At 45.7% G+C, this 14010-nt stretch overlaps 1 protein-coding gene across 15 annotated transcripts in view; it reads right to left on the minus strand.

The window, feature by feature from the left end:
* IQCE (IQ motif containing E) overlaps positions 1-14010 on the minus strand; it is a 58855-nt gene that overhangs the window by 24941 nt on the left and 19904 nt on the right. For 11 of the 15 annotated variants that reach the window (XM_075995247.1, XM_012759234.2, XM_075995248.1 and 8 more), the window contains 8 exons: positions 11558-11671; positions 11404-11454; positions 7921-7991; positions 6510-6582; positions 5837-5886; positions 3670-3833; positions 2083-2141; positions 727-932 (listed from right to left, as the gene is read on the minus strand). In XM_075995247.1, the coding sequence (XP_075851362.1) occupies positions 727-932; positions 2083-2141; positions 3670-3833; positions 5837-5886; positions 6510-6582; positions 7921-7991; positions 11404-11454; positions 11558-11671 (788 nt within the window). Of the gene's footprint in view, positions 1-726; positions 933-2082; positions 2142-3669; positions 3834-5836; positions 5887-6509; positions 6583-7920; positions 7995-11403; positions 11455-11557; positions 11672-14010 lie in introns of all 15 variants that reach the window. The other 4 variants (XM_020281339.2, XM_012759259.3, XM_012759243.3 and 1 more) reach the window with 3 other exon arrangements.

The raw sequence follows: 14010 nt of genomic DNA on the forward strand, positions 1-14010 counted from the left end.
GTGCAGAGTGTGGGTAAGAGGGCCTGGGCCAGGGCCTGAGATCCTGCATTTCTAACCTGCTGCCAGGTGACACTGGGGCTACTGGCTTCACAGAACACTCTGAGTAGCAAGTCACTGCAAACTGGAGAGAGAAATATCATCTCAATCACCTCAGAAGAGGGTTGGGGTTAGCTTTCTCATGACAGAGCTAGAGAACTAAAGAAGACACAGCAAACAGCAGGGAGGCAGGAGCCATGCTGAATTTTAAGTGGGCTACAGATCACGAAACCAAAGAACACACAGCAAGGCTTGGCCTTTCCAACTCTTAGCGTCGCACTGAATATTTTATAGCATTTATGTCTTATTTGATATATAGATCATAAGTTATAAACTTACTACTGAATTTTAAAACCACTCTGCATAAGATCTAATTGACTTTGCACAAATCAATGAAAGTAAGTTCCTCTGTAACAAACAATTGGAAGATCCCTCTGGAACAGAGTGCAGAGATTTAATGGTGCTCCCACCCACACTTAGGAAGACACAATATGGTCAGTTAGGATCTTCTTTTTACCACTAGAGCTGCCTTTATTTCACAACTGAAATGTAAGAAGTTTTAGAACTGTATAAAAATATTCATGTAATAACTATTACAAGCTGAGCATTTCCCTAAATTCACAGCAGTGTAACCCTAGCAACAGTCTACATGGGGAGCAGGGGCGTGGGATGGGCACCAGGAGCGCCTACTCTTTCTCCTGCAGCTGTGCCTGCAGGGCGTTCCGCTCCCCCTTCAGGTTTCTCAGGGCCCCTCGGAGATGCTCCTGGTCCTCTTGGCGGTCCCGATCCCCTCGTGGCTGTCTGTGCATCATGGAGCTCGATGCAGGACGAGATAGCAGATTGGATTTGGCCAGGTCTGAAGTGTCTGATTTTGAGTTCTCCATCGAACTGATTTTCTGGAGGCAACACAGGCACTGGTTAGACATCATTGCTCATTTTTACTTTCCATTTATGAAACCCAGACAAGAGACAATAAACAAAATGAAACCAAGTCTGCCGCAGGAGCACAGGAAATGCCTAGGCAGGTGACTGAGTTGCCTGGCAGATGCTAGCCAATGCAAATCTACTGGGACAGCAACTGCCCAGTACAGCTCTCTTGGATTAGAAGAGGGAGTGTGCAGATGCCTCCTGGGGCAGGGAGCCAAGATAAATCGGAGAAAGGAGGGCATGAGGGGAATTCAGAAGCTACCTTACATTGTGCTCACTCACCCTACTTTCCTGGAATGTTTGAAATCTTGGACCTGTACATTTTCAATCTCAAATGCTTTTCCAGTTTTGCCAGCAAAGTGACCTGAGCCCCCAGTGTCTGCCTGCCACCCTCAGTGCTCTCAGTGGAGACATGCTTCCCCACTGGACTCTGAGCCACCTCTGTGTTCTTTCATTTCCTAACAAGGTTTATTTTTAAAATACTGACTATTTATAAAAACTTAAGTTTTCTACTTGATAAATATGTAAAATTATTTTTTATAAACATTTTCTCCTTTAGGTCTACTCTGCTTAGCCCAACAACAGAGACAGCTCTAACTTCATATTTAAAATATAAAGCTGTCAACACTTCTGGCCCATCCCAATAGAATCAGATTGATTCCTAGTTTGCAAATTCACATGGGGGATATAAGGAAATGTTAATCTCACAAATTTTCTGGATGGCAAAGTGTGATACACAGTTTTCTCCAAATTCATATATTAGACAAGCACTGAGGAAAACAGGCTGGTGAATGACTGGCAGTGGAAAACCCATAATATGTATGTCCCAGGCTTGGCTGCTAAAGGCTTTAGGGTCACATGTATCCACTGAGGCCACACAAAAGCCCAGTGAGTAATATGGGCATGTGGCTTCACCATCAGGAAGACGAGGGCCGAGAGACACACCTTCAGGCCTTGTCTAGACCCGGGGAAGTCCACTCTGCTGTTTGCACATTGTGCCGCCTGGTGGACAGCTGTGGTTTACATGTTTGCGTGACCCATCTCACTCTCTAAGTCTGCATCCCCGCTGCATAGGACATGCTGCCCAGAATGGCAGGGTGCTGCTGAGATGCCACCCACCTTTTCCAGCTCCGAAATGCGCCTCAGCAGCCTAGGCTTGCTCCACTCCACATAACCTGCTGGAAGCAACAGGTTTCAGAAGGATAGTCCTAATGGGCACTTAAGCTCTGACCACCCATCTCAGGCAGGGCCTGACATTGTCCCATCCACAGGCCCAGCAGCTTTAGAGCTGAGCCACAAGACCCATCCAGGCAGATTCTTGCCTTCCAAGGGATTCCCTCAACACAGCGACTTCTCTGTACCCTTTGCTGTAAAGAGTTATCAGTACTAACAGTCTCCAAGTGTCATTAGCGTGACATTCTTTCCTAATTCTGCTCCTGGGGCTTTGACCTCACCAGCCCATTAAGGTGGTTCTTATCAAGGTTACCAATGACTTCACTTTGCTAAATCCAAAGCTCAGCATTCAGTTCTCATGTTCCTGCCTTCCTCCCTTCGATTGTGTCCAGGTTTCCATATGCCTGGCTCTCCCGGCCACCTCATTGCCGGCCTCTACCTTTATGCACCCTGCCCCAACCCTCTCCTCCCCTCTCCTCACATGCACTTGCCAGGTGGCTCCACTGGTCTCATCCATGCACTGCGAGCTGCATGCTCAGTGCCTAGCCCAGGCCTCCACCCAGAGCCCCAGACACATACAATGCCAGCCACCCGCCCCCCGACTCAGACCCCACTGCCCCCTTTCCCCACACCTGCTCCTCTGCCTTCTCCACCTCAGGAAATGGCAGCTCTGTCATTTCAGTTGCTCAGATAAAACCCCCTGGAGCCCGACTCCTCCTCCTCTCATAGGCTATACCCAACCTCCCAGTTTCCCATAAGCCAGACCTTCAAAGTACACCCAGAACCCAACCCCTCTCACCACTTCTGCTACCACCCTGGCCCAGGCCAGTAGGCCCCTCAGTAGGGCAAGGGGAGAGGCCTCTGCCTGCCAACGTCCCCCTTCTGCACATGGTCCACTCCCAGCACAGAAGCAGGGCTCCTTGGGAAGCAGAGCAGACTCCGCAGTCCTCTCCATGACCCTCCCACGGCACCTGCCCCAGCAGACCTTCAGGCCACCACACTCCACCAGTCTCCATCACCAACTGCTCTCCCAGCACCCAGGGCCTCTGTCTGCACTCACTGCTCCCAGCCTGGGCACTGCCCCCAGCTGCCTGCATGGCTGGCTCTCACCCCTTCCAGGCCATGCTCAGCAGTTACTGTCTTGGTCGGGCCTTCCTGGTGACACTGTCTGTGTGTGGCTGCACACCACTGTCCCCAGCCCCCAAACCTGCTATCTCCCTCTCCTCCCCCACCTTTCTCCACAGCACCCATTACCACCTGATATGGATTCGACTCAGTAACTCCTCCCCTCACCACAGCATCTCCATGAGGGATGTCTGCATGTGACTCTACCACTGGGGCCTGGACACTGCGTGGCATGCATTCGGGTCCTTAGGTCTGAAGGGAGGAAGGGCTGCTCACACAGCACATGTCAGGCCAGCATCTGCCCTGCGTCAGGACTCACTGTGGCAGCCACCCTGTCTTCCCTCATAGAACAAGAGACATGACCTCTCTCCTCACATCTCCCTCCTCAAGTGGCGTTGGGGAAGATACCCTTTATCTTGGAGACAGTAGGAGAGTTGCTCAACACACGGTCCAGGTCTTCCTTCAGGCTCTGGTTCTCCTCTGTCAGCTCCTGGACACTCCGAGACAAGTTCAGGAGAGCACTGCTCATCTTCTTCTGCTTCTTAACACCCATCTTCTTCTCCACCGCAGACCTAGGAATAGCCAGATCAAGGGTCTAAGGTTTGAATTTCTAAACTGGTTTAATAAATGTTTTCAACGAGAGGTAGGCAAATCAAAGTTTGTTTTTGCCTGGTCTGTGAGATCAGCGTGGTTTCTGAAGGTGAATTCTTGCAATCAAATAAGTAACAATAACCTTGAACCTCATATAAGCAAAATGTTAACCCCTAAGATAGAATTCTATTCTTATCATTAGTAAACCTGTATAACAAAATATTGTATTCAATTACTAGTATTATTTTTTAAATGTCACCACTAAAAATTCTGTGGAAAGCTATTTTTCTCTTGTTATATTAAGTAGCTGTGTAATAGCTTTTTTTTTTTTTTTTTTTGAGACAGAGTCTCACTTTGTTGTCCAGGCTAGAGTGAGTGCCGTGGCGTCAGCCTAGCTCACAGCAACCTCAAACTCCTGGGCTTGAGTGATCCTTCTGCCTCAGCCTCCCGAGTAGCTGGGACTACAGGCATGCGCCACCATGCCCGGCTAATTTTTTATATATATATCAGTTGGCCAATTAATTTCTTTCTATTTATAGTAGAGACGGGGTCTCGCTCTTGCTCAGGCTGGTTTTGAACTCCTGACCTTGAGCAATCCGCCCGCCTCGGCCTCCCAAGAGCTAGGATTACAGGCGTGAGCCACAGCGCCCGGCTGTGTAATAGCTTTGATTTCAATTCTTATCCCACAAAGTCTAAAATATAGTTGATCCTCATTATTTATAGAGTCCATATTTCCAAATTTGTTTACTAGCTAAAATTGATCTGTAACCCCAAAATCACTAGTCATGGGGCTTTTATGGGAATTCACGCACATGCACAGAGCGATGAAAAATGTGTCGCTGACTTGCTGAATGAGGAAATGCTCACACTGTGAACAAATGTCCTTTTTGCAGTCTACTCAATGCCACATCTTTTACATTTTTGGCTTTGTATTGGTGACTTTGCCATTTAATACAGCCTGGAACCACAGTGCTGAGTCTGTCTAGTGCCTCTAAGCTCTAGAAGGCTGTGATGTGCCCTACAGAAAACATACGAGTGTTAGACAAGCTTCGTCTAGGCAGGAATTATAGAGCTGCCATGAGTCCAACATTAAGGCATCCACAGTATATGATAAATAAGGTGTCTTTAAACAGAAACACAAATAAAACAGGTTATGTATTGATCAGTTGATAAAATATTGTGACTAGAGGCTCAAAGGAAGTGAACCCTATAATTCCCCTAGGAGCACTGATTTAGTGTTTGCTAATTTGATGTTCACAGAAACTTCACAGACTATTAGTATAGGGAATAATGAGAATCAGCTGTATTTATTATCTGGCCCTTTACAGAAATATTTCCAACCACTGTTTTAAACCACTAGGGATGGAAAAAAAAAGAGAGAGAGAGAGAGAGAGAGAGAGAGAGAAAATCATCCCCTTGGCACAGTGTAAACACTCCATAAATGTTAGGACTTTACTGCAGAGGCCAGTGAAACAGCCCAATCTATAAGGGATCACCCTTCCAGAATTTGTTAAAAGCCTAGCTAGTATCACATCATTCAGAAAAGGAATATGGGAAATCTACAAAATAAGGAGAACCCTGACATTTCTCCTAATAAACTTACTTGGGAAAACTTTAAGTGACAAAATAAACTTGTACTTGTATTAAGTGTCTTCCTAATAAGGTAGATACACTTTGACAAACAGAATTTCCTAATTCTAAGCTAGAAGATGCTATATAGAATATACAACTAATGCATGGAGCACTGACTAACACATGCCAGCTGTCAACAAATGGTAGTTATAAGGGAACATCTGTAAACACCCCTAATGGAAACATCTCAACTCTAGTAAGACTAGCATTAGTAAGACAGGTGTAGCATTGGCACTACTGCAAAATTTGGGCAGCGTGTGCCATTTCCCCACGATGACTACACTGCTCTGAGAGTAGCTCCCACAATATGTGGACAACACATGAGACCTGGCTCCCAAACAGATCATCATACTTCTTTCCTGTAGTGTCAGAACTTGCCAAGAGAGTCTGGAGACGATGAATCTGTAAATATCAAATTATAATGCATTAAAAACACAGAACGAGCATGAAGACCTTCCTCTGAAAAATCTGTAATCAGATTCCTGATTACTGCTCTAGCAGTATGAAGTAAAAACTAAGTTTCTGTGATTTTTTTTATTTTTATTTTGTTAAGATAGAGTCTCACTTTGTTGCCCAGGCTAGAGTGCCGTGGTGTCAGCCTAGCTCACAGCAACTTCAAACTCCTGGGCTCAAGCAATCCTACTGCCTCAGCTTCACGAGATGCTGGGACTACAGGCATGCGCCACCATGCCTGGCTAATTTTTTCTATATATTTTTAGTTGGCCAATTAATTTCTTTCTATTTTTAGTAGAGACGGGGTCTCGCTCTTGCTCAGGCTGGTTTCAAACTCCTGACCTTGAGTGATCCTCCCACCTCAGCCTCCCAGAGTGCTAGGATTACAGGCGTGAGCCACCTCGCTCAGCCACTGTGATTTATTTTTAAGTCAAGCTGAAAGAGAACAGGCTCCCAAGAGTGTGGCCCTGGGGCTGCCACCTGGCCTCAGCTCATTACCCTAGCCATGAGCAGACTCTCCCCCCATACTCCATCCCGCCCTTGCCCAATGCACCGCTGAGAGGAACACACACCTCCTCGTAGTATGTCTCCATGGCGATCCTCATCTCTTCCAAGTTGGTGGTCTTCATATCAGTCTGGAGTTTGCTGTAAACCCAAGTTCAGAGTTAACGTGGCAGTGCCAGCATTCCCAGGGGACAAAGTAAGAGGACCAGAGTTTCCCAGAACATTCAGAGAAGGACAGGCTTTGGAAGAGAACCAGGATGGGCAGGAAAAACCCTGAGCTACCCCTCAATTGGTTTATGGCCTTGAACAGATAAGTTGTCTGGAGGTTGACAGGAGAATTCCTCATACAGAGGTGTCCCTTCTGTGTCAGACCAGCCACTTCCCAAGGTGAGAAAACAGGCTCTTCCTAAATATATTCTTCTCTAAATATGGTGTTGTCTTTAAATACTGGATTAATGGTGAAGAAAACCTCAGAACCGAGAGGACAGAGCACCTTTGGGGAAGGTGGGGAGAGTAACTAGCTTTGCAAAGAAAAGAGAATCACTTTTCCCCTTGTGCTGTCAGTGCCGTCATCTGCTCTAAACACACAGCACGCTTCAGATAAAAGGCATCAACACAGAAGTGAAAGAAAAGTCACAGTTCAGCACTGAAACGCAGAAGAAATCAGCAAATAATCACACTTATTTTAAGTTGACAAAATTCAGCAAGAAACGAACGAGGGGGGAAACTATCACAGCATGAATATGAGACTTGAGACAAGAGACGTGTTGCCTCAGTTTTCCTTAAGCACTTCGGCACGGCGCTCACCGGCCGCGAAACCTTGCCCACAGCCGGCACTCATATTCCGCACAATAGTTGTGCTGTGCATTGATGACGAATCCATTTTGCTCTTGTGTGATGAGGAAAGCTTTAAAGCACTGAAAGCTTGTTTTACTTTACAGGCAGCTTTACTTGTAATACAAATCAGAATAGGTAACATATACATATATGTTTATAGGTAACATATACATATATTTTTAAATGTTCACAATTTTATTTTGATAAATGAAAAATTAGAAAAGTCATATCATGGCTGTCAGCTAAAGTCGATGCTCAGCTGTGCGCATTCATCTGTGGCTATTGACTATAGTCGACGCTCGTACCGATGTGGTTAAATAAGGGAGAAAGGCTCTCCCTTCACACTAAAGAGACAGGTAAAGAAATGTTAGGAGCCATATTGAAACCAGCACAAGGACAGCAGGTGACTTAAATCATCCTGGAAATAAAAAGTGGTCCACAGAACACTAAGGAGAGAAAGCACTCTTAACTACAATAAGTTAAAGGGGAATACTGTTCCTTAACGAAATTTGGAGGGAGTGCAAATAATACCAAAAAGAAAAAAAAAAGGCAGCTCCATAGACCTCCATTTTTTGGGTGGGAATGGAGACAGGGGATGGGCCTGGCAGGAGGGTGGTAGAGCAGGGAGCAGCAAGGCCGTACCTGATGGTGGCGTCCTTCTCCTTACACTGCTGCTCCAGCTTCAGGATCCTCTGCTTCAGCCCATTCACGACCTGCTGAGAGAGCACTGTGTCCAGTCTAGCCGTTTCCAAAGTCCTTGGCCTCCCGAGACTCAGTTGCCCAGGTCCCTAAGCCAGGCTTGCTGTCCTCTGTGGGTGACCTGTAGCTCTGCACATCGTCCCTGCCGAGCACCATCCCCTCTTGCAGACCACAGGCTCAGTGAGGAGAGATGGGTCCCCGCTGTCCTGCCCACTCACTGTGTGGTGCTGGGTGGGTGACCAAGGGGGCACAACACCCTGCTAGTGCAGGAGGCGGCACCTCAGTCACACCAACAGACAGCCTTCCCCTGAGTACAGCACATGCCTGGGAGGAGCAGCATGTGCCCTCAGGTATTTAAAGGAGGCCACCATGGTCACTAGGTGGACAAACCACTGCCCCTAGCCCCCCAGGGCAACTCAGCGCTCAGTCTTCCCATGGAACAAGCAGGGCTGATGGGGACAGTGGCCTGGGAGGGTCCCGATGAAACCCTGTACCTCCACCTGGGGGAGGAAGAACAGCTCCATTGGTCTCGTCACTTCCTTTTCTGTGCATCTCTCGTTTGGAGAGAGAACATCCTTTTTCTTTTGAATAGACAACTTTTTATATAGTTGGATTTCAAAGTAGCTTTAAATTATGTTAGTAATACATATTTTCTTTTAAAAAAATGAAGACATTATAGACAAGGCTAAAATACTCTGACCCTGCCACTCCCCTCCTCACCCAGCTAAATCCTGTTATCAATACAGCCTGCCCAGTCGCACTTTTATCACGCGCACGTCTGTGTGCGTGCTCCTGGAACTAGGGCTTGCTATTTACAGAAGCGGGACTCTACCACATGTAACACTCCACAGCCCTCCTGGTGATCCAGCCCTGCAGTCCCCGTGTATCTGTGTCAGTCCCCACAGCATGACACACCACAGTGTGTCTGTCCATTCTCCTACTGACAGATGCTTAAGTTGTAACCACTTTTGTTGTTATAATCAATCCTTCAGTAGAAATCCTTGGCCAGGCCTTCGGGTGCACATATGCAAATGCAAATGTTTTTCTTTTCTTTCTTTTTTTTCCTAACTGCCCAAAGCACAAAATGCAAATGTTTCTTGAGGGCAGATAATAACAGGTAGAAATGTTAGATCACAGGGCACAGCCACCCGGAAGGACAATTTGCTGTGGGTATTAAAATGAACACTGTACATGCCCTATGATCTAGAATTTCTTTTAATAAACTTCAATAAAAGATATCAGAACAAAAGTACAGTCTTTTCTCTATAAAAGTACCCATTATTTACAGACTTCTAGCTCACAGAAATTAATCAAGTAGACATTTTTGTAAATAGCTGTACTGTTGTATATTGTTTTAAAAAATTCTTTTATAAAAATGTTCTGAGATAGGCATATTCCACTTTGAATGATCTCGCCTCAATTTTCTCAATTTATGGGCAGCTATAAATATTCTGTGCAAATAGCTTTCTGTATTAGATTCTTTTCTTAAGACACAGTCCTAAAAAGAGCAGTATTAGATAACAGTAGGCGCAATTTTAAATATCATTGCCTTGCACAGTCATACTATTAATAACTTAAAATGCAGTGTCTAAGTTCTGAGCATACATTTTCTCAGCCCTGCCAATATTGGTTTTGATTGTGTTAATTTTGCTACTTTTAGGTGTGAGATTTTACTCATAGTAATTTAAAATAATTTCCTGGCCAGCCTTGGCAACATAGCAAGATTCTATCTCTACAAAATAAATTTTTTATGAGCTTTACATCAGTGACAAAAAAAAAAAGGAAAGAAAAAGAAAAAAAGAAAACAAAATACATTTTTAAAAAATTAGCCAGGCATAGTGATACATGCCTAGTGTCCCAGCTACTCAGGAGCTGAGGCAGAAAGATAACTTGAGCCCAGGAGTTTGAGGTTGCAGTGAGCTATGATCATGCCACTGCACTCCAGCCTGAGTAACAGAGCAAGACCTTGTCTCAAAAATAATAATAGTAATAAAAATAATTTATTCATTCAAGTATTTACTGCCAGTGAAATGCAAGGGACTGAGGCAGACCCCACCCCTTCCTTCACAGACCTTGGTCATTTACTAGTAACCCAATCTCTTAACTTCAGTTTTAAAAATTGAGATTGAAGTCCCTATTACAAAAAACCAAATGAGATCATGTACATGTAAATATTGAACTCCGCATTGTTGAGGATTTGCTATTATCCAAAAAATATTTTCTTGTGGAAACACATGGATTCATTCACAAGCGTTTGTTAAGAATTTACTTTGTGTTGTTCTAGATACAGAACTAGGCTTTAATCATGTATACTAAATATATAATGTTTATATAGTCTATATATTCTATTTTACAGCAGACTGCTGCTTTTTAGGGATTTATATAGCATTCTTATAAATTCTGAACAGAAAACTTTGTTGTCTTGTTCAATAATCCTTCCTCCACCCCAATACATCTTATTCTTATGGGTTTTTATTATATAAATTTCATGTTATCAAATCCATTAATCATATCATTAATGTTATCTTATTCTTTGTATTCAATAACCTCAAAATTGTATCCCTTTGTTTTCTTCTGGCATTTCCCAAAAGTACATCCTTGACTCAGCTGAAGCCCACTGAGGTACCTTTTCCTCCAACTGTTGTGGTTTATTGCCACGTGCTAACCAGATGGCTCCATTTTGCATCATTTAGTTCCTTGAATTTGTTACATATTATTACATAGTATATGAGGGGCGGGGGCATCTGTATCTATTTAAAGGCTTCATTCTATTTGGTTTTGCTTCCCTGTTTTTTTTTTTTTCCCTAAATCATCTTTTATTTATATAAAAAGGACATATTTAGCAAAGACACACTGAGAAGAGTTGCTGTGGCCTAGGAGGCAAGGCAGGGAGCTTCTGGGTCCTGCTGGGGGAGGAGGAGGCCTGGGACGAAGTGCTGGGAAAGGGCTGGTGGTGGGGACCCCAGAAAGAAGGCCCCAGTTGCGTCAACACTGTTAGCAGGTCATAGGTGAGACTTGCAGTGACCTCACTGCTAACTCTTGTTGGGGACAGTTAGTGCTGCCGACTGGAGTGAGAGCCACCCCCTGGTTCCTGGAGCGCACCCACCAAGGGACACAGGACAGGTGCTTCCTTGTTTTAAATTGGTATCATTTGTTAAGCATGATGTATTTTTTTTTTCAGGTACGGTGGGGTAGTTGCCCATTTTTTCTACAGCGTTTGGTTTGGCCTCTGGGGTAAGCCTGCTGGCTCCCTGCTCCTCCCGACAACTCCTGAAGTGTCTTCTGGTAATCCCCTCGGTGCCACGGAGAACAGTTTCGGGGAGTCCTGTGCCCCTCCCTCCGCCTGCTACTCCTCTTGTGCCAGTGGCCGTTCCTAGTAACCGGGCCTCCGTGGAAGGCTCTCTTCCTGCTGGAGACTATACTCACCCAACCAGAATCAGGCCTTTTCTCTGCCAGAGTCCGAACAAAATCCGAGCCCTGTGGTAAGCAGATTGAGACGTGAAGATGGCGTTCGGTTTGGCTTCCCCCACCAGTCGGATGCCTGCAGGCAGGAGCCCACCATGAAGGGCCCGGAACTTACTCGACTAGGATCCAAGAGCTGCTCTATCTGCCGATCCTTCCTGCTATTTTCCTCTTCTAAGCGCCGAAGCTTTGTCCTCATCACATCCACATCGTTTTTCTGCATGTGTAACGACTGGAGAAAAGAAGGACCACGCACGCACACACCCATGCACACACAATGTACACACAGACACCCGGGGAAACACTCAGTTGGAGAAGAATTTTAAAAGCTGCCTGGTTCCCATGCAGGACACTGTGTGTGGCAGTGGGGAAAGGGCAGGGCCACCTGGACATCACAGGGAGGGGCACTGAAGGATCCTCCTGGCATTTAATGGGTGGGAACCAGAGGAGGTGAAATGACCTATGCGTGCAGGAAAATCCCAAGCAACTAAGAATTCTCCCACCCAAAATGCCAACAGCACCCTCACTGAGAAACACGGTCCTAGAGAATGTACCAACAAATCAAAGCTGTGAACACTGGCTCTAGAAAGTGCCAGTGTCACATATTCTCCTCCATGGCCACATGAGAAAGCCTGTTTTTGTCACACACACATCACGACAGCTCATCAAAGGCTAATATTTATTTTAAATGCTGATCCTCCACTATGGCTCCACTGGAGAACAGTGCTCCCAATCTTCATCTGTGGATGAATATGTCACCAATCTGTGGTGAGTTATAGGGGAAAAAAAGACTGTGTAGTCAATTTTTCACAAAATTAATTTTATTCAATTTCTGTGACTATTTTGAAATTATATCCTTTCTATTTCAGACTTATATGGCCCTTTTATAAAATGGTGATGGTAGGGTGTTTTGAATTTTTGTTTTTAATGTCTTCACTTGAAAACACTTTTTACTAGTCTGTGAAACCCAAAAGCCTGAAAAGCAAGAGGTTAAAAGCCTAGGTCAGGCTGTGCCGCAGCTCACTGGCTTCCAGCATCACCCACATCGGAACTGGCCGGTTCTCTTGTGAATAGCCTTCTCCTTTAAAGGAACTTGTGGCCTCTGAAGAGAGACTGCATGCCTGAGCAAAACCAGTTGCCACGACCAGAAACGATCCAAGTGCAGGCTCATGAGTGGTGGCTTGGTGCAACAGTCTGCAGCCACAGCAGGCAGGACTGTGTCCAGGATCGCTACAGACAGACCTACGGGTTTGAGCAGCATGATGGATAACTGGTACTCAGTGAGTGTTCGCTGAATGAATTGGCTAATGCGCAGCCACTAAAGAAGACAGGAAATCTAATAACGGGAATTCTACTCCCAGAAGTATGCGGCAGATTTGCCTTTCCCTATTCCTGCTGTTAGCAGAGCTGAAAACCCGGGGCACGTGTGTAATGCAGACACCGGGGACTCTGACAGGCGGCAAGAAGTTAGACAGGCTGGGTAGTGGGGCTGGGATGGACACAGGGAGTGCCTTCAGTTTCCTTTTTGCCTCATCTGGACTGAGTGCTGGAAAAGCAACAACCTGGAAAGTCAAGGCACACAGGCCACAAAAGCCCCAAGAATTGTCTCTTCTCTCTAGCAGAAGGACCAGGAAAGGGGCAGAAAACTTACAGCCAGTAACTTACAGCTCTATCCCAGGCAAAACCCCAGAAATCGCTGTGGTCACCTTGCCAGCCAAGGCTGGTGGGGAGCCTAGATGCCCTTCCTTTCCACGCTGTGATGGCTCAGAGGAGGCCCAGTGCAGAGTCGGGACTTCCGTTAGGGAAGGCTGCGTGGGGAACTATGAGGGGTGAGGGGTCCTTCTCTCCCAGCCTGGGTGGTACCAGCAAAGGGTTAGTGGGAGCCCGAACTCCCACCCATCCCTGCAGTAATGAAAAGCCCTCCCCCATGTGGGTGTCAGTGAAGGCCGTGTGGGAGCTGGACCTCTACCCCACCAGGCAGGAAGGAGGTGGTGCCCCTGCGTCACCCACCGGAGCACTGTCAGAGGAGGCCTGCTAAAACATGAAAGTTAACTGGTATCTGGAGTCTCAAAACATAATTCTCAAAATGCCCAGGTTTCAACTGCAATCACTTGTCAAGCACCAGGACTATCTCAACCTGAATGAAAACAAAACAATCAACAGATGCCAACACTGAGATGGCAGGTGTTAGAGCAATCTACAATGATTGAAAGCAGCCACCATAAAAGTACTTCAGTGACCACTTATGGACACACTTAAAACAAATGAAAAACTAGAAAGTCTCAGCAACAAAATAGTAAATGAAAGAACCAAATGGAAATTACAGAACTGAAAAATAAACTTAAAACACTCAGCAACAGGTTCAAAAGAAGAGTGTAAAGGACAAATGAAAGAACAAGGAACCTGAAGACAGAGCAGTGGAAATTACCCAATCAGGGACCAGGGCCACTACAACAAAAGAGGCTGAGAAAGGTTTTAAGAAATAATGACTGAAAATTTCCCAAATTTGACAAAAGACAAACCTACAGATTCAAGAGGAGCTCAGAAAATCCCAAACAGGATAACCGCCCC

Source organism: Microcebus murinus, chromosome 19, assembly GCF_040939455.1.
Source record: "Microcebus murinus isolate Inina chromosome 19, M.murinus_Inina_mat1.0, whole genome shotgun sequence".
NCBI lineage: Eukaryota > Metazoa > Chordata > Mammalia > Primates > Cheirogaleidae > Microcebus > Microcebus murinus.